At 43.6% G+C, this 20,476-nt stretch overlaps 1 protein-coding gene across 1 annotated transcript in view; it reads left to right on the forward strand.

The window, feature by feature from the left end:
• ccm2l (CCM2 like scaffold protein) overlaps positions 1–20,476 on the forward strand; it is a 50,091-nt gene that overhangs the window by 8,007 nt on the left and 21,608 nt on the right. The window contains exons 2-4 of the mRNA XM_062979785.1: positions 1,847–2,014; positions 8,441–8,524; positions 17,914–18,097. Of these exons, the coding sequence (XP_062835855.1) occupies positions 1,847–2,014; positions 8,441–8,524; positions 17,914–18,097 (436 nt within the window). The remainder of the gene's footprint in view (positions 1–1,846; positions 2,015–8,440; positions 8,525–17,913; positions 18,098–20,476) is intronic.

The raw sequence follows: 20,476 nt of genomic DNA on the forward strand, positions 1-20,476 counted from the left end.
TGTAGTTTTGTTGTTTTGTCCTAGGCTGAAATTTCATTACCCTTTTATATATATAGATGTGTGTTAACTGGAAAATCAAATGCATGAAGCCAATTGGCTAATTTTGCAAGGACCGGGGAATTGGTTTGTAACTGTTGCTATCCTGCTGCTGGAGAACCAGTTTGAATTCTGTGTGTGCATGTCTGTGGGTCTTCTGAGTACTGGCTGGAAAGAAGATGGCTTTGTACTCAGAGAGGCCTGACTATTTCTGAGGCCTCGTTTGCTGCTGATCTTCACTGAAGCAGATTCATGGACAAAGAAACGGTTGCCTACAACTACACATTTCTGTACAAGAAGGACTATTGTAAATATCATTGCTCCGTTGATCTTTTGAATTCAATAAAAGTTCCTGTGTAACTTTATTTGTTCTTCAACACTGAGTGGTGCATCATCCTGCAGGGTGTCTCTGGGTCATGGGCACATGTATTTGCTTCCATCTATCATCCACAATCACCAACAACCTTGCCAAAGGCCTTGTTGAAATCAAGATCTGCTCCATCCACAGCATTCCCTGCATCTACCAAGCTTATAACTATTAAAAAAAGAGATGAGTCTGGCATAGCTTGTTGGGATTCAAGACTCACCATCTTGAAAGGTTCAGGTTGGAGCCAATTCACTATGACATGAAAGGATAACTTTGAAGAACTAAGGAAAGTTATTTCGGCAGGGGTGATGCTTCCCAGAATCCCGAAATGGCCATAAATGTGTTTAATTGACAATTCCGCAGTAACATAAACTTGTGTTATCAAGATAAATGCTTTTCCTACACTTGGGGTTGAGAAAGCGTAACCTGCCCTGTGTCACCCAATGGGTTTTCATGGCAGAGCAGGAATTTGAATCACTACACTGGCCTTCAAAGCCATATTAATGATTGGCAGCCAGAATCCTGTAGCAGAGTTGTGTCTTTGTCAGTGGAATGGCACTTGCAATAATTACAATTGGGCAGTTCAGATGTTAGCACCACTTCTGGGTCTATTTGACCTGCTGATTCCAAAAATGGTACCTGTTTTTCTCTATCAACTCTAGTTTTTGAGCTACAGAACATATGCCATGTACCGGTCGCCATCTGCTCACCCATAGAAAACCATGATAACCATATCTAAGAAACTACTGCTGATGCAATCTGTCCAAAGCAATTTTCTGAATCAAAGTCCCAGATAAGCCCAGAAACACCAGGATTTGATTTGATTTTTTGTTTGGCCCGTGAGTTAACTCAACGAGGTCTGCTCTTCTGCAACAATATCTAACAAGAGGATGCATTGTATTCGGTTTAAGCTGCAGGGATTTCTCCCCTTTCTTCTTCGCTTCTGGCCACTTAGTTTGGCTTTTTGTCAGAGGAATTGGCAGTGCCAACGATTGCATCTGTGGTCCATGATCTAGCAATCTTTATTTATTTATTTATTTACATCACTTTTACCCCACCTTTCTCTCCGAGGAGACTCAAAGCGGCTTACAGTAAATAGGCAAAAATTCAATGCCTAAAAACAATGTAAAAACAACAATTCATATAAAACAATCTACAAAACAACGGTTCATATAAAACAGATACCATTACAAAATAAAGTCACATTATATAAAATTTTAAGAATGTCCAAGATTAAAATCCATTCATCCAGAATCCTCAAGTCTTCGGACAGATCATGTAAAGTCCATGTTCTCATTCATTCAAAGGTTGCGTGCACAACCATGTCTTTAAGGCTTTCCTGAAGCCTAGGAGAGTTGGTATCTGCCTTATGTTGCTGGGGAGGTTATAACCTCTCTATTGTTGGGAAAAACTACTCTTTTAAACTGTTCTCCCCTTTTCCAGGAGTTTGTGTCCCCCATCAAGCGTCTGGTTTTCCCAAAAGCGGCCCGAAAGCAGGCCCTTCGGACGAGCATCTGCCGGCGTCCTTTGCACTCGGTGCCGCTCTACCCTCCGGACTTCCTCATCGACCCCCAGATCCTCCTGCACGACTATGTGGAAAAGGAAGTGAAGGTGAGGAGGGAGGACAGAAGGGATTTGGGGTTCATCTACACCACAGAATAAATATGGTTTGGCCCCATTTTAACTGCCATGGCTCCCATACTATGCCATCCTGGGAGTTGTCGTTTCCCAAGGTCCTCCCAGTGTGCTATAGCTCTCGTTCTGATCCAATGAAACACTCAGGAGTTGAAGGCAGGAACAGAAATCATAGAATCATACATTTGGAAATCCCGTGGCTGCTTTTCCATCACACTAAGTCCTGGTCCAGTCACATATCTTCTATTTCCCTAAAAGCACAAGTAAGCAGATCTGCTATTTTATGTTTTAACATTACCAAAGGGAGTCGAGATAGATAGATAGATAGATAGATAGATAGATAGATAGATAGATAGATAGACATACATACATCCATACATACAGTAGAGTCTCACTTATCCAACATAAACAGGCCAGCAGAAAGTTGGATAAGCAAATATCTTGGATAATAAGGAGAGATAAAGGAAAATACTATTAAACATCCAATTAGGTTATGATTTTACAAATTAAGCACCAAAACATCATGTTATACAACAAATTTGACAGAAAAAGTAGTTCAATACGCAGTAATGCTATGTAGTAATTACTATATTTACGAATTTAGCACCAAAATATCACGATGTATTGAAAACATTGACTACAAAAATGCGTTGGATAATCCAGAACGTTGGATAAGTGAGCTTTGGATAAGTGAGACTCTACTGTATATAATTACTGAGCTTCCAATGGCTCAGTGTGTTAAAGCTCTGAGCTGCTGAACTTGCAGACCGAAAGGTCCCAGGTTCAAATCCAGGGAGCGGAGTGAGCTGTTAGCTCCAGCTTCTGCCAACGCAGCAGTTCGAAAACATGCCAATGTGAGTAGATCAATAGGTACTGCTCTGGCGGGAAGGTAACAGTGCTCCGTGCAGTCATGCCGGCCACATGACCTTGGAGGTGTCTACAGACAACGCCGGCTCTTCGGCTTGGAAATGGAGATGAGCACCAACCCCCAGAGTCAGACACGACTGGACTTAATGTCAGGGGAAAACCTTTACCTTTACCTATATCTATATATATAAAAGAGTGATGGCATCACGGCAATTCACAAAACAACAAAAGTACAGGCCCCCCAACCTCAAAATTTGACAACACAACCCATCATCCACGCCTTAAGGTTGATACAACAAAAAGAAAAGAAAAATAAAGTCCTAATTAGAGGGAGAGCAATAATTTTTTTTATCCAATTGCTGTCAGTTTAGAGGGCTAATCTCTGCCCACTTGGTTGCCTAGCAACCAAGGGACAGCCAGGATTCAGTTAGGGGACAGGCAGATTTAGGCCTCACTTAGGCTTCTTCCACAGATTATCTAATTTGCACTGGATTATATGGCAGTGTAGACTCAAGGCCCTTCCACACAGCTATATAACCCATTTATAATCTTATATTATCTGCTTTGCACTGGATTATCTTGACTCCACACTACCATATAATCCACTTCAGTGTGCATTTTATACAGCTGTGAAGAAGGGGCCTCATATAATCCAGTTCTGAGCAGATAATATAAGATTAGAAATATACAGTAGAGTCTCACTTATCCAACGTAAACAGGCCGGCAGGATAAGTGAATATGTTGGATAATAAGAAGGGATTCAGGAAAAGCCAATTAAACATCAAATTAGGTAATCGTTATACAAATTAAGCACCAAAACATCATATTATACAACAAATTTGACAGAAAAAGTAGTTCCATGCGCAGTAATGCTATGTAGTATTTACAGTAGAGTCTCACTTATCCAACACTCGCTTATCCAACGTTCTGGATTATCCAACGCATTTTTGTAGTCAATGCTTTCAATATATCGTGATATTTTGGTGCTAAATTCATAAATACAGTAATTACTATATAGCATTACTGTGTACTGAACTACTTTTTCTGTCAAATTTGTTGTCTAACATGATGTTTTGGTGCTTAATTTGTAAAATCATAACTTAATTTGATGTTTAATAGGGTTATCCTTAATTCCTCATTATCCAACATATTCGCTTATCCAACGTTCTGCCGGCCCGTTTATGTTGGATAAGTGAGACTCTACTGTACTGTATTTACAAATTTACCACTAAAATATCACAATGAATTTAAAACACTGACTACAAAAACATTATGAAAAGGCAGACTGCGTTGGATAATCCAGAACATTGTATAAGCGAATGTTGGATAAGTGAGATTCTTCTTTAATATGAAATAATTACTGGGATAGAATAATGCAGAACAATATAATCTCTAAAACCAGGACAGTAAATAAACAGGGGAATCCCACACAGGAAACAATCAGGGCCAGCTAACACCTCCCAACAAAGTATTCCCATCATCAAAGTCTGGAAAATCCTCTGTTTTCTCAGGGCCACAGACAGTAGAAGCACATAAAATATCGCAAAGAACACCACTCTGAAAACAGGGGAATTCCAGACAGGAAACAATCAGGGCCAGGTAACACCTCCCAACAAAGTATTCCCATCATCAAAGTCTGGAAAATCTTCTGTTTTCTCAGGGCCACAGACAGTAGAAGCACATAAAATATCGCAAAGAACACCACTCTGAAAACAGGGGAATTCCAGACAGGAAACAATCAGGGCCAGCTAACACCTCCCAACAAAGTATTCCCATCATCAAAGTCTGGAAAATCCTCTGTTTTCTCAGGGCCACAGACAGTAGAAGCACATAAAATATCGCAAGCAACACCACTCTGAAAACAAGGGAATTCCACACAGGAAACAATCAGGGCCAGCTAACACCTCCCAACAAAAAATTCACTCAGGGAGGAAACAGCCAGGCTTTAAAGCTGCAAGGCCATTACATCCTAATCATTTTTCCTAATTGCAGCATTCATACTTGCCTCCAACAAACAAAAAAAACCAATCAGAAATATTGTATATTCACAACCTTTAGGAAATAATATCCCCTGATGGCGCAGCGTGTTAAAGCGCTGAGCTGCTGAACTTCTGGACCGAAAGGCCACAGGTTTGAATTGGGGGAGCGGAGAGAGCCCCCACTGTTAGCCCCAGCTTCTGCCAACCCAGAAGTTCGAAAACATGCAAATGTGAATGCATCAATAGGTACTGCTCTGGCGGGAAGGTAACGTCGTTCCATGTAGTCATCCCACATGACCTTGGAGGAGTCTACGGACAACGCCGGCTCTTCGGCTTAGAAATGGAGATGAGCACCAACCCCCAGAATTAGACATGACTGGACTTAATGTCAGGGGAAAACCTTTACCCTTGACCTTAACTACCACCAATTCCTCAATACTTTATTTCCCATACCACCAGACTTCGCCACAGCAACGCGTGGCCGGGCACAGCTAGTAATTACTAATACTATTGCAGCATAGTGGTACAATAATATAATTATATTGGATGTACCTATAACTCATAAGACCTGAGTCCCCTTCAGGGTGAGAAGGGCAGGATATAAATGTTGCTAATAAATAAACAAACAAATAAATAAATATACCATCGGCTATTAAAAGTTTCTAACACCAAGACAGCTACCCAGTTGCTGTGTGCATCCAACATCTGGATTAGTAGCTCAACACCTAAGATAGACCAGCACCAATCCCAGTTCTTGAGAACTCTCTTCCAGTTCCTCAGATGAGTGCCATTCTTTGTCTTGCGGTTAGCATCCAGGGAAATCCCCCTGTCAACAAGACCCTTAAATACTGGCTCATGGTCACTGTTTTTAGACTGGGCTCAGGTCTGATTCACCACCTCTTCATGAAGCAAATTATCTTAAGAACTTGACTGTGGCCAAATATTGTTGCCTATTCTTCAAGGCAAGGTGCAATGTGTTCCCATCTGAAGTGCTTTGAGGTAGATTTGTGGAAGTATCATACAATGCAAGACTGTGCCTATGTAAAAACTAGGATGATAAATGTATGTATCACATCGTATTGTCCTGAGGTTTTTACAAGCAGGTTCGGCCACATGTTATTAACCCACTACTGAGCAACCTACTCAGCAGGTCAGCCTAATTGCATGTAATGTTTTTCCTAGGTGACAATTTCCCCCAGGTGACCTTGGCTGTTGCCAAATTTCTCTCTCTGAGATACCCAGGATAAGACAGTGTTTTTACCCTTGTTCATATGCATCTAGAATTGCACTCATCCTGTGTTTAAGTGGTCTTTTCAGTTTATGGATCTGCTCTGCACTTTTCCCGCTGAGCAAATTGGGTCTTGGGACCGTAATAAAGATTGATGATGATGATTTGGAAATCGATTTATTCAGTTCTGGCCAGAGTGGACACTGGTGGCAAGCAGTTCCCAATTCTGGTGTCCTATCAAGATATATGCTTGGGTGTGATATAGAAAGGGATACACATAATATGGCAAAAAAGAGGTAATTGTTGCACTTCTAGGATCCCCTGTGTCATTGGTTCAAAAGTACAGTAGAGTTTCACTTGTCCAACATTCGCTTATCCAACGTTCTGGATTATCTAACGCATTTTTGTAGCCAATGTTGTCAATATATCGTGATATTTTGGTGCTAAATTCATAAATACAGTAATTACTACATAGCATTACTGCGTATTGAACTACTTTTTCTGCCAAATTTGTTATCTAACATGATGTTTTGGTGCTTAATTTGTAAAATCATAACTTAATTTGATGTTTAATAGGCTTTTCCTTAATGCCTCCTTAATATCCAACATATTCGCTTATCCAACATTCTGCCGGCCCATTTATGTTGGACAAGTGAGACTCTACTGTACATTCATTTACAGTTTGCAGTTGGTGTATAATTAGGTTCTGTAATCCCATTGGTTCAAAAACACATTCATGTATAGTTTGTGATGGGTGCATAGTGTAGACCAGTGATGGCCAACCTATGACATGCGTGTCAGCACTGACACGCCTAGCCATTTTTGCTGACATGCTGCTGCATGCAGATTGATTGGATGACTATGTCTTTTGTGGCCAAATTCGGTGTGATTTGGTCCAGTGGTTTTGTTGTTTACTCCATGGGAATTATGCACATTACATTATCATTATAGCATTCTATTATTATTCTATTATTATTGCAGTATATTATCATATTATTACTATTATATTATTCACTATTCATGACTACATTGAAACTAGAATAGAGATAAATCAGCGTGGAAGCTGCAAGAGGTACCATAGATTGTTGTACATGGAAATAAGGGTAGTAAATAGTTTTTGATTTATTAAATACAGTTATATATTACAATTATACACTTTTGTTATTTAAACTATACATATTGCGAAATTATGGTTTTTTTCTCGAAGTGACACACCACCCAAGTCATGCTAGGGTTTTTTTTGGTGAATTTTGACACACCAAGCGCATAAGGTTGCCCATCATTGGTGTAGAATAAACTGTCATTGGTTGCGTTTGAAGCCGCCTGCTGTCTGATGTATTGTCAAAAGCTTTCATGGGGTGTTCTGTGGCTTCCAGGCTGTATGATCAATATGTTCTAGCAGCATTTTCTCCTGAAGTTTTGCCTGCATCTGTGGCTAGCATCTTCATGATGTCCCATAAAAACAAAGTTTTTGCAGTTTAATGAACTTTTATCCATATTTTTATGATAGACCCAATTGGGAAATGACATTTTATAAACCAGGGACAAAAATTGTGTTATGCATAGTGTTATGCACACTTAGTGGGTACATGGACAAGGTTTGGAAAGAGGATATACAGTAGAGTCTCACTTATCCAACATAAACGGGCCGGCAGAACGTTGGATAAGCGAATATGTTGGATAAGAAGGAGGGATTAAGGAAAAGCCTATTACACATCAAATTAGGTTATGATTTTACAAATTAAGCACCAAAACATCATGTTATACAATAAATTTGACAGAAAAAGTAGTTCAATACACAGTAATGCTATGTAGTAATTACTGTATTTACAAATTTAGCACCAGAATATCACGATGTATTGAAAACATTGACTACAAAAATGTGTTGGATAATCCAGAACGTTGGATAAGCGAGTGTTGGATAAGTGAGACTCTACTGTAGTTCGGTTTTTGGGGAAATCCCAGAGTTGAGGCTGGGGGAACTCCTGAGCTCATCTATTCAAGCCCGATAACAAAACCACAACTGTCAAGATGCCATAGTATTGAGCCATGGCGGTTAAAGTGGGGTTAAGCTGCACTAATTCTATAATGTAGATGCATGCTATGTCTTGTTTAGGAATTTTCTAGGTCTTCCGGATGTTACTGTAGTGTGTTTGCTCCTGAAATTGGGCCATTGCATTTAAAGTGGTATTAAACTGCATTGATTCTACAGTGTAGATGTACTCAAAAATACCAATCTAACTTCAGTTTAATGCAGATTTTTGGAAATTGCTACTGGACACTCTTTAATCAATCAATCATTTTAGACCCTTTTCTCTTCCTTTCCAGTTTTTAGGCCACCTGACCTGGGTCAACACCTCCTTGAACCCCTCCAGCCGAGATGAACTGTTGCAGCTCCTGGACACCGCAAGGGTAAGCGCATAACGCCCTCCAATGCGCTTTGGTGTTGCTCAGTTTACAGTAATGCAGTTATAATCAATGTGTTGGGCTGGGGTTGAAAAATCCTGAATGGATCCAATGGGGATATAGACAGAATTTTAAGATTCTGGAGAACAAGGTTTGAGTCTCCTCTCAGCTATGAAACCCAATGGTTGACCTTTGAAAAGTCACACTCTCTCAGCCTCAGAGGAAGGCAAGGGGAAACATCTTCTGAGAAATCGTGCCAAGAAAACTCTGTGATAGATTTACCTTAGGATTGACGTAGGTTAGAAATGATGAAAGGAACATAACAATTATAGTGCAGTGGAACTAAAATGATATGTTCCCATTTTTAAATTATTTTGACTGTATTATATTTTAATCTATGCTGTAAACTGCCTGGCATCCCATACATAGTAGGAGAAAGGCAGGAACCCAATCATTTGGTCCTTTTGATTGCTGCCTGCAAGTGGAGAGAGTCGTGGTGTGGAAAATGACTCTAAATCTCCAAATAGACCCACCCTTATTTTAATCATTCTTTGAATCAGTCTCTTATTTGCAGCATAGGAAGTGGATGACTTGTATACCAAAATGTTGTGCTTTGTAAACCTCAAAGCTGTGCTTGTGTACCTAAAAGCTAGGCTTTACATATCTAAACATTGTGCTTTGCAGCCCAGGAAGCTGTGCTTTGCATACCTGTAAGTTGTGCTTTGCAGCCCAGGAAGTTGTGTTTTGCGTATTATTTATTTATTCATTTATTTACAGTATTTATTCTGCCCTTCTTTTTCACCTCGAAGGGGACTCAGGGCGATCACAATGCACATATACATGGCCAACATTCAAGAACATTATTATTATTATTATTATTATTATTATTATTATTATTAAACTTATATACCGCTACTCCCGGTTTGGCTCAGAGCGGTTTACAAAAATAGATTAAAACAATACACTTGGCTTTAAAATAACAATAAAAACAATAAAAGCAACAATAAAAACAGACATAGCCCCGAGTCTTTCACCCATTGAACGCTTGTCGGAAGAGCAAGGTTTTGCAGGCTTTCCGATAGGCAAGTAAGTCTCGGGTGGTTCGAGTTTCCACTGGCAAGGCATTCCATAATTGAGGGGCTACAATCGAGAAGGCTCTCTGCCTAGTAGAAGACAAATGATAAGTCCGTATGTTAGGGACTTCAAGCAAATTTTGGTCTTCGGACCGAAGTAATCTCTGGGGTTGGTAGGGGGATAAGCGGGCCCTCAGGTACGCTGGCCCCAGACCATGTAAGGCCTTGAAAGTTAGTACCAGTATCTTGAAAGTAATCCGGTACTCAATCAGTAGCCAGTACAGCTGTTGTAGAATTGGGGTGATACGCCACCTCGCCGGCACCCCGAGCCTCGAGATGACCGTCGCCTGGATCACCGTCGCCAGGTCGTTCCTAGATAGGTAGGGAGCCAGTCGCCTAGCCTGACGTAGGTGGAAAAACGCAGATCTGCTCACAGCAGAGACCTGGGCCTCCATTGTGAGCAGAGGGTCCAATAAGACACCAAGACTTTTTACAGAAGATGACGGACGTAGTGTCTCACCATCCAGGGTAGGCAGCTGGATCTCTCTCCCACCCGGACGGCCCAGCCAAAGGATCTCCATCTTCGCTGGATTCACCCTCAACCTGCTGGCACGCAACCATCCAGTCACGGCTTCAAGGCACTGAAGGAAACTATCGGGTACGGAGTCCGGCCGGCCCTCCATCCTCAGAATGAGCTGAGTGTCATCAGCGTACTGGTGGCACTCGAGCCCAAAGCTCCGCACCAGTCGGGCAAACGGTCGCATATAGATGTTAAATAATAGAGGAGAGAGAATAGCTCCCTGTGGGACCCCTCAAGTTAGCGGAGACCACGCGGAAACCAACCCTCCCCTCACCACCCGCTGAGGCATACGACATATATAGACAGAAACAGAGGCAATTTAACATTCCAGCTTCCAGCTTCATGTGGATATGCTCGATTCCGTCCACAGGGGGAGGTGCTGCTTCACCGTCCACTTGTGACACCGAGTCCTTGATGGAGTACTTCCTCATTCTTCTGCATGCTTTTGGAAGATTTTATGGTTTTGTAAATTAGTTAAATTAGCCTCCAAGCATAAAGTGGTACCTACATTTCCTACTCGACAGATGCAACTGTCTTTCAGGCTGCATAGGTCAACAGCAAGCTAGACTATTACTGGTGGGGAACTTACTCCAACCCAGGCTGGCTTCGAACTCATGACCTCTCAGTCAGTAGTGATTTATTGGAGATGGAGGCGGGATATAAATAAACTTATTATATTATTATTATTATTATTATTATTATTTTATTATGACATAGCAAACAAGATAGATATGCTAGTATCTGGGAAAGAGGGTCAGGGGAGGGTGGCCTGGAAGGAAATTAATAGAGTCTCCCAAAGGACAAACAACACACTGTCCCCAGAACTGTTTGGACAATCTCGAGATACTTCCTGCAATCTGTTGCGAACCAACAAGGTGGCAGTGGAAGTCTCAGACTCTTTGCTAAATAGAGGCAGATGGTCATCAAAGCGAGCTGTCCATATATCTCTCTCTCAAATTCTTTCTATGAGCCGGTCGGAAGTGAAGATCAAGACCATTGACTGGCTTCGCAGAGACTATCAATCTTGGAACCGCTCCTTATGTCTTCTCATTGGACTGGAGGATAGAATGTTACTGGAAGAACTGTTTTTGTACGGGCCTAAACTCCAACAATGGGGTATTATTCTTAAGAGGGTATTAGTAGACCCAGTGATCCGCCCCCTAGACATTAGACTGACTCGTGAAATACAAGAGTCTCTAATTTCAAGCCATGTCTGTTCTACCCCCCAGCCCTGTCATCAGTCATTAGCTGTGCCTAGTCCCCCTCCCTCATTAGATGATGTTATCATATTAGATGACTCCTCCTCTCTCATACCAGCGGAGATAAGCCTCTCTTTTAAACAATCAAATACACTTGGAGGCCTTTCATCCCAGGATAGCTGACTATCCCCTTCAATTGGCAATCTCAACAAGCCAATCTCTCAGGAGGAGGAGGGTTCTCACATGGGGGGGCCCATTGAGGTGGTGTGGGGGAGAAGGAAGAACGGTCACCAACAACCCAGGGAGAAGCGCAACAGAGTTATTGCGACCCTGGAGAGGAATAGGTGTGGTAGTCTCCAGGACAGACCCCTCAACCTTAAGGTCCTGCTTCTGAATGCCAGATCCGTCAATGGTAAGACAGCTATCATCCAGGATTTGATCCTGGATGAGGGGGCGGATCTGGCATGTATTACCGAGACTTGGTTGGATGAGCCGGGTGGGGTGAATCTCACCCAGCTGTGTCCACCGGGTTTCGGGGTCCATCAGCAGGCCAGGGTGGAGGGGCGGGGAGGTGAAGTTGCGGTGATCTTCCGGCAGTCTATCGCCCTGATCAGATGCACCGTTCCACAATCTATGGGGTTTGAATGTGTCCTGCTGAAGGTGGGAGCCCGAGACAGCTTGGGGATTCTGTTGGTGTACCGTCCACCCCGCGACCCAGCAGTCTCCCTGCGTGAGCTAGCAGAAGTGGTCTCTAATGCGGCCTTGGTCTCCCAACAACTCATAGTTTTGGGAGACTTTAACATCCATGCCGAGACCACATTAACAGGTGCAGCTCAGGATTTCATGGTTGCCATGACGACCATGGGGCTGACTCAAGTTATATCTGGGCCCACACATCAGGCGGGACACACGTTGGACCTGGTTTTTATTGTGGACAGTGGGACAGTCAGAGTGGAAGAGCAAAATATTCTTCCATTGTCATGGTCTGACCATCATCTGATCTGTTTAAGTTTCGCCGTGGCTTCTAACCTCCGCAGGGGTGGTGGACCCATTAAGATGGTCCGCCCCAGGAGGCTGATGGATCCGGATGGACTTCTGAGGTCTCTTGGGGATCTTCCTGTTCTGGAGACTGGCGATCCTGTTGATGTCCTGGCTGATCGTTATAACAGCGAGTTGGCAAGGGCACTTGACACGATCGCTCCCGAACGTCCCCTTTCGCTGCGTAGAGTCACGTCGACTCCTTGGTTCACTGAGGAGCTGGCCGTGATGAAGCGTACGAGGAGGGGACTAGAGTGCATCTGGAGAAAATCTCAGGATGTGTCCGACCAAGCACGGGCTAAAGCCGCTATTAAGGCTTACTCCGTGGCTCTGCGAGCAGCCAGGAAAGCTTTCACGACTGCCCGCATAGCGTCTGCAGCCAATAGGCCATCGGAGTTGTTCCGAGTTGTTGGAGAGCTCCTGCGGCCTCCTGAGGCCCAGGAGCTTCCCGATGACTTGGCAACTCGGTGTAGCGATTTCGCACACCATTTCGCAGGCAAAGTTGCTCAGATACGTCATGAGTTGGACTCCAGCTTGACTGTGGTTTCAGCGGAGGTAACCGAGGCACCTGTCGGTTCCATCTTATGGGATTCTTTCCGGCTTGTTCTTCCTGATGACGTGGAGGGGATTCTTGGGTCTGTGAGGGCGACCACTTGTGCTCTGGATCCTTGTCCCTCTTGGTTGGTTAAACTGGCCAAAGATGGGCTGTTGGAGTGGTTTGTGGCCATAATAAATGCCTCCTTGGGTCAGGGGTCATTTCCATCCTGTTTTAAGCAAGCGGTGGTAAAACCGTTGCTAAAAAAGACCTCGCTAGACCCATTGGTTTGTGACAATTACAGACCAATCTCCAACCTTCCATTTTTGGGCAAGGTTCTGGAGCGGGTGGTTGCCACGCAGCTCCAGGAGTTCCTCGATGACACTGATTTTCTGGACCGCTCGCAGTCGGGCTTCAGGCCTGGGCACAGTACCGAGACGGCTTTGGTCGCCTTGGTGGATGACCTCCGCAGGGAGCTGGACAGGGGGAGTGTGACCCTGCTGGTTCTCCTGGATATCTCAGCGGCTTTCGATACCATCGACCATGGTATCCTTCTGGGGAGGCTCTCCGGGATGGGGCTCGGGGGCACGGTTCTGCTGTGGCTCCAGTCCTTCCTGGAGGGTCGTTCCCAGATGGTGAAGCTGGGGGACACCTGCTCAGACCCCTGGCCATTGACCTGTGGGGTTCCGCAGGGGTCTATTTTATCCCCCATGCTATTTAACATCTACATGAAACCGCTGGGAGAGGTCATCCGGAGTTTTGGAGGGCGTTGCCATCTCTACGCAGATGACACGCAAATCCACTATTCCTTTCCACCTGACTCCAAGGAAGCCCCTCGGATGCTGAACCAGTGCCTGGCCGCTGTGGCGGACTGGATGAGGAGGAACAAGCTGAGGATCAATCCTGACAAGACAGAGGCCCTCCTGGTCAATCGTGCGTCGGATCGGGGTATTGGGTGGCAACCTGTGCTGGACGGGGTTGCACTCCCCCTGAAATCACAGGTCCGCAGTTTGGGGGTCCTCCTGGATTCAGCGTTGACGCTTGAGGCTCAGGTGTCGGCGGTGGCCGGGAGGGCCTTCGCACAACTCAAACTTGTGCGCCAACTGCGACCATACCTCGTGAAGTCTGATTTGACCACGGTGGTCCATGCCCTAGTTACCTCCAGACTGGACTACTGTAATGCACTCTACGTGGGGCTTCCCTTGAAGACGGCCCGGAAATTACAACTGGTCCAACGCTCGGCAGCCAGATTAATAACGGGGGCAAATTACAGGGAGAGATCCACTCCCTTGTTTAAGGAGCTCCACTGGCTGCCGTTCATCTTCCGGTCCCAATTCAAGGTGCAGACCATCATCTATAAAGCCCTGAACGGTTTGGGACCCACCTACCTCCGTGATCGTATCTCCTTCCATAAACCTGCCCGTTCCTTGCGATCATCCGGAGAGGCCCTGTTATCACCATTGCCTATATCCCAGGCTCGCCTTGTAAGCACAAGGGAGAGGGCCTTCTCTGCTGTGGCCCCCCGATTGTGGAACTCACTTCCCACTGAAATAAGGCAAGCTCCCACTCTGTTAGCTTTTAGGAGAGAATTAAAAACATGGCTCTTCCATTGTGCTTTCGGTGAGTAATGTCTGTCATATATCTCCGTATTACTCCCCTCCGAACTTCTATCCTCCAGATTACCCCTTCCAAATGTCCCTGCCCATAGTGGAGTACTTCTCTGTCCCTCTCACTCCGGGTTTTATCTTTGTGTTCAAGTGGCCTGCCCTTGATTTATAGTTTTTTTTTTTCTTGATTTCTTGATGTTCTGTTTATTATTATTTATTGTATTTTAAATGGTGTTATGATATGTTGTTCTTATATTTTATTATGTTGTATTGCTCTGGGCATGGCCCCATGTTAGCCGCCCCGAGTCCCCATTGGGGAGATGGTGGCGGGGTATAAATAAAGTTTTATTATTATTATTATTATTATTATTATATGCTGGATTTCTTATTATTATTATTATTATTATTATTATTATTATTATTATTATTATTATTATTATTATTATTATTATTGCAGCTGGTTACTAACCAGCTGCGCCACAGCCTGGTCCCTATAAGTTGGGCTTTTTGACCCAGGAAGTTGTGCTTTGTATACCTAAAACTTGTGCTTTGCATATCTCCAAGCTGTGCTTTGTAGAAAAGAATAGCTTTATTGTCATTCTAATATTGCACAATGTGTACCTGAAAGCTGTGCTTTGCATACCCAGAATAGAAGAGAGTAACTGTATTGTCATTGTACATTCTACAATGAAATTCAATGATTTTCCCGGCACACATCACAAAACAACATACCCATCCCTCTGCACCCCAACCACCACAGCACCTAGTTCAAACCATCCCTAGTTCATTTCCCCATCATATTTCGCGTACCCCAAGCACTTTATGCTAACTCATGTACTTTATTCATTTGCCCTAATTTAAAAAGAGTCGCGCCAGTCCACACATTCATGTCTGGAACTGGACCATTTACTTCTCACTGATGATCAGGTTTAGATTGTTTTTATGCTTTATATCTATGTTGGTTTATATTTCTGTTGATTATCATGTTTATGTAATTATGTATGTTTTTATTCTTGATTTTATACTGTGATGTCTGGTGTGTTGTGTTCCAGAACTTTGTCAGTCTGGATTCGGAAGTCCCACAGTATCTTTGCGTGCTCATTTTCCAAAACTTTTGCAGGTTTGTGATCCCACCAGTTCTTTGCTGCTGGGAGGTGGTACTTGAGGCATAAGTTCCAATGAATCATTTGGGCCACATAGTTGTGCCTCTGTTTGTAGTCTGTCTGTGCAATTTTCTTACAGCAGCTGAGGATATGATCAATGGTTTCGTCGGTTTCCTTGCACAGTCTGCATTTTGGGTCATCAGCTGATTTTTCGATCTTGGCCTTGATTGCCTTTGTTCTGATGGCTTGCTCCTGGGCTGCAAGGATCAGGCCTTCGGTCTCCTTCTTCAGGGTCCCATTTGTGAGCCAGAGCCAGGTCTTCTCCTTATCAGCTTTTCCTTCAATTTTGTCAAGGAACTTTCCATGCAATGTTTTGTTGTGCCAGCTGTCAGCTCTAGTTTGTAGTGCGGTTTTCTTGTACTTATTCTTTGTCTGCTGTGTTTTGAGGAATTTCTGGTTTTTGACTTCAATCAAAGCAGGTTCTTCATTTTGCTTTACATATTCTGCCAGGGCATGTTCTTCTTCTTTGACTGCTTGTTTTTCTTGTAAGAGTCCTCTGCCCCCTGATCTTCTAGGCAGATATAGCTGGTCAACATCACTGCGGGGGTGCAGTGAATGATGAATGGTCATGAGTTTTCTTGTTTTTCTGTCCAAATTGTCCAGTTCCATCTGTGTCCAGTTTATGATGCCAGCAGTATATCTTATGACAGGTATGGCCCAGTGTCAGGACCCAGGCTGCAGAGCACCAATAACCATGCACAGAGACCAGAATCTATCTAATATCTTTATTAAAGGAATATATAAAGTCAATAAAAACAAGTGAAGAATAAAGTTCAGAAGTAGACCTTTCAGGAAAGGTCAAATATAGTCCAGGAAAACAATGTCCAATATGAGATATTAGAGTCCAAAGTTATAATCCAATAACCGAAACACACACTTTGCCAAGCAAAGTGTGGGGAAATGACAAGGTCCTTTAGTCCAATGGAGCTTGACAACAAGGCTGGAGAGCAAAATAGATTCTTGGCAAACAAGGCTTGATTCAAGGCAACAAGAAGCAAGAGACGAGAACAGGGTCCGTGGCGAGGTCCGTGGCAAGGTCCGGGGAAACAAGGCAGGGCTGGAACAAGAACAAGGTCCTGGAAACAAGGAACTGGAATAGCGAGTCCACACACGATCTCGCTCCCGAAGCTGACGAATTGACTCCGCAAGGATTCCCTTGCGGTTAAACACCTATATAGGATCTTGTTTTCCAGCCAAGGAACACTTTCCCTGGGGAACAAGAAGTGAAACCCATACTGTGTCCAGATGCATGACTCCTTAAGATTTCCCAAAGGAAACAGGCTTAATCAGCTAATTGTCTGGCAGCAATTCTGGCGCTTCTGCGATTCGCCTCCCTAGCGCCTCTATCTCGATTATAATTATCCCAGCGAGAAAACGGGGGAGATTTCTGCTCAAGGCTTGTTTGGCTGACTTCTTGTGGGCAAACATCTTGCAGGTGCAAGGGCTCCAATTCTGGCTGAAACGGTGGGAAACCCAAGTTGTCCTCTTCATCTGCCACAATAGTACTAGGAACGGAACTACATGGCCCATGAGTCATCACACCCAGGTGTTGATGGTGTTGTTGTTGTTATTTTGTTATGACACAGCAAACAAGATAGATATGCTGGATTTCGTATCACAAAATCACAAGTCGAACACTTCCCAAGTGTCTAGGACTGTGTGATGTATTTTTGGATGATGTGTGCAGATCCCAGTAGGGTGGCATTGTTGTTGTTGTTGTTGTTATTATTATTATTATTATTATTATTATTATTATTATTATTATTATTATGCAAAACCATGGAGTTCAATATAGTTCCAGCTCTTTAATAAAAGCTATCTCTCAGTCTGTTTCTCCTTATCTTTGCCATCCTGTACCATCTGCCAGATGGTAATAAATCAAGAGAAGAATATGCTGAGTGAGATGGATCCTTAAGAACGCTTTCCTAAAGCAGCGAAAATTATAAACCTCTTCCAAAAAGGAGAGAAATTGGCAACCAATGCTTCTCTGTGCAGAAGTGGTGACCCTTTGGAGCGCCTTCCTATCTATCTGCCACTGTGCAGTTACCAAACCATGCGCAGATGCAGGAGGTTAGGACACTCTCTAGAGCACAGCGGGAGAAAGTCACCAGTCGTTTTCCATTCAGTTGTTGGTTCCTTAGAAGCTGCAGAGACTTCTTTCCTCTAAAAGCGCTCTTCTTTGGCTCTGTCTTTCCGGCAGCAACTGAAAGAGCTTCCCCTGAAGACAACACCGGAGCAGGACAGCATCCTGAGCCTTTCGGCCCGCTGTCTCCTCCTGACCTGGAGGGACAACGAGGAGCTCATCCTGCGCATCCCGACCCATGAGATTGCAGCTGCCTCTTACCTGCGGGACGATGCGCTGCACCTCCTGGTCCTCAAAACAGGTGGGTTTGCTGTTGCACCTCAGCACTGGTTCACCTTGCTCTTAACACACACTCCACCACAGCAGACTTGGTTTTCTCAGTTTATTGATAAAAGATAGCAAAACTTAATAAAAAGCAGTAAAGAAAGCAGTAATCCAATTGCAAAGGCAATCTGCAGAATACAGTTCAAAGTCTTTGTAGAAAATAGTTTGAAGTCTCTAAAATATCATATTAATCCTGGAGAAACAAGGTAGCATGAGTTGTCGAAGGCTTTCATGGCCGGGATCACAGGGTTGTTTTATGTCTTTCGGGCTGTGTGGCCATGTTCCAGAAGTATTCTCTCCTGACGTTTCGCCCACATCTATGGCAGGCATCCTCAGAGGTTGTGAGGTATGGATAACCTCAACCTCTGAGAATGCCTGCCATAGATGTGGGCGAAACGTCAGGAGAGAATACTTCTGGAACATGGCCACACAGCCCAAAAGACATACAACAACCAAGGTAGCATGAGCTTTGAAATATAATCCAAACACAGAATCTGGGCAGAAACCGAAGCGAGGATCTATTTCCATGAGCAGAGACAAGGCAAAAGTTCCCAAAATCAACGTTGCTCTGTCTGAAATCTTCCCTAGTTTCATCCTTTTCAAACATGCTTGCAAGCTAGAAAAACATTACTTTGAGCTTTGGTTCCCATACGTTTATTCGCGATTCTCACAGAACGCCTGGAACCAATTCTCAACCTTAGTCTTGTATCTCTATCTAAGGAAAATTCCTCTGCCTCACTGCCAGAGCCATCTGGACTTTGCTGATGTTCATCTGGACGTTGTTGATGTTCAAAATCCTGTGAAAGGTCACCCTTATCACTAACTTCAGCTTCCCTGCTAGTCTGCGGCCTTTCTAACAATGCAGAGCTTTCAACATTTCCTTGGTCAGCCTGCATTTCTGACAATTCAGAGCTTTCAACATTTCCTTGGTCAACCTGCTGAAACCCATATCTCCCTTCATCATCAGACTAAACCACAACACTTGCCTCCAAACTTCGAAGGAAGTGTCCAAGGTGCTGACCTCCATCAAACTGCTTTGGCTCAAGGCTATGAAGTCCTAGGAGGTCAACCTTGGTGACAGCAGAAGAAGCTAAAGACCTTGGAAAACTAGAACTGATGCTAAGATTCCATAGCATTGAGACATAGAAGTAAAAGTGGCATCAAACTGCATTAGTTCTACTGATGCACCTTAAATATGTTTTGCACCCACTGTCTATGATGGGAGGTTTACGACACAGATGTGTAGGTATGTGGAGGGGCAAAACAAGAGCATGACACCCCTAGAATAATAATTTTGCACCTGCAAATCTATATATATATATAAATGTAATGCACGTTTGTAGGACTGAGTAAACAACAAAACCACTGAACCAAATCATACCAAATTTGGCCACGATACACCAACACATCCAAGGTATGTCCTTCACTCAACTCGCCCCTCCCAAAAAAAAAAAACCCGGATTGGCCTAGGTATAACACAGCCAGGCATTGAAGCTGCAAGGCTATTCAGTGTAATTCAACCAGACCAACAAAGGCTTAACCTTGGTAGAAGGCAGCCAGGCTTTGAAGCAGTGATACTACTCTGTACTTATTGAAGCTGACCAACCAAAGATTCCCCTAGGTAGCAAGCAGCCAGGCTTTGAAGCAGCGAGGCTATTCATTGCAATTCTAGCAGCCCACAAAACGTTCCCCTAGAATGCAAGTAACCAGGCTTCCAAGCAGCAAGCCTATTCTGTTGCATTCTAACTCACCAAACAAGGATTCTCATAAGAAGAAAATGGCCAGGCTTTGAGGCTGCAAGGCTATTCACTGCTATTCCACCTGGCCAACAAAGGATTCCCATATGCCACAGCAAAGCGTGGCCGGGCACAGCTAGTAAATGTATAATTATGTTGAGGTGGTGTTTTTATTTGGGAGAGCAATGTGCTAGGAAGAAAGCCTCAATACCCTGCTAGCTGTTTTCTTGTATGATCGATCAAAGTATATTTTTATCTTTCTTTTTATTTTTAAATGAATAGAACAGCCCTCTTCCTTCCCTAGATTTGCATGTTGCCTGACTTGCCTTAACAACACAGTCCTTTTAAAAATTCACATCAGTCTTTTATTTCCACAACATTGCTAGCAAGCATTCCTTTATTGTGCAAATCCGCACTCCTTCCAGCCGCTTGTTGAAAGCAGATGAGGGAGAATCAAGTCAGCCAAGTCTTGATCAAACACCGAGAGACTGTATTTTTAAGAATATGTGCCCTGTAACACATCAAAAGGATACTGGATATAAACATGGGGAGACTTCCGGTTGTAGCTTTTGTCGGTCAACTTACTGAGTGAAGGGGATCTGTTCCTTCTCTTGATCTTG

Source organism: Anolis carolinensis, chromosome 4 (genome assembly GCF_035594765.1).
Source record: "Anolis carolinensis isolate JA03-04 chromosome 4, rAnoCar3.1.pri, whole genome shotgun sequence".
In the NCBI taxonomy this organism is placed as follows: domain Eukaryota; kingdom Metazoa; phylum Chordata; class Lepidosauria; order Squamata; family Dactyloidae; genus Anolis; species Anolis carolinensis.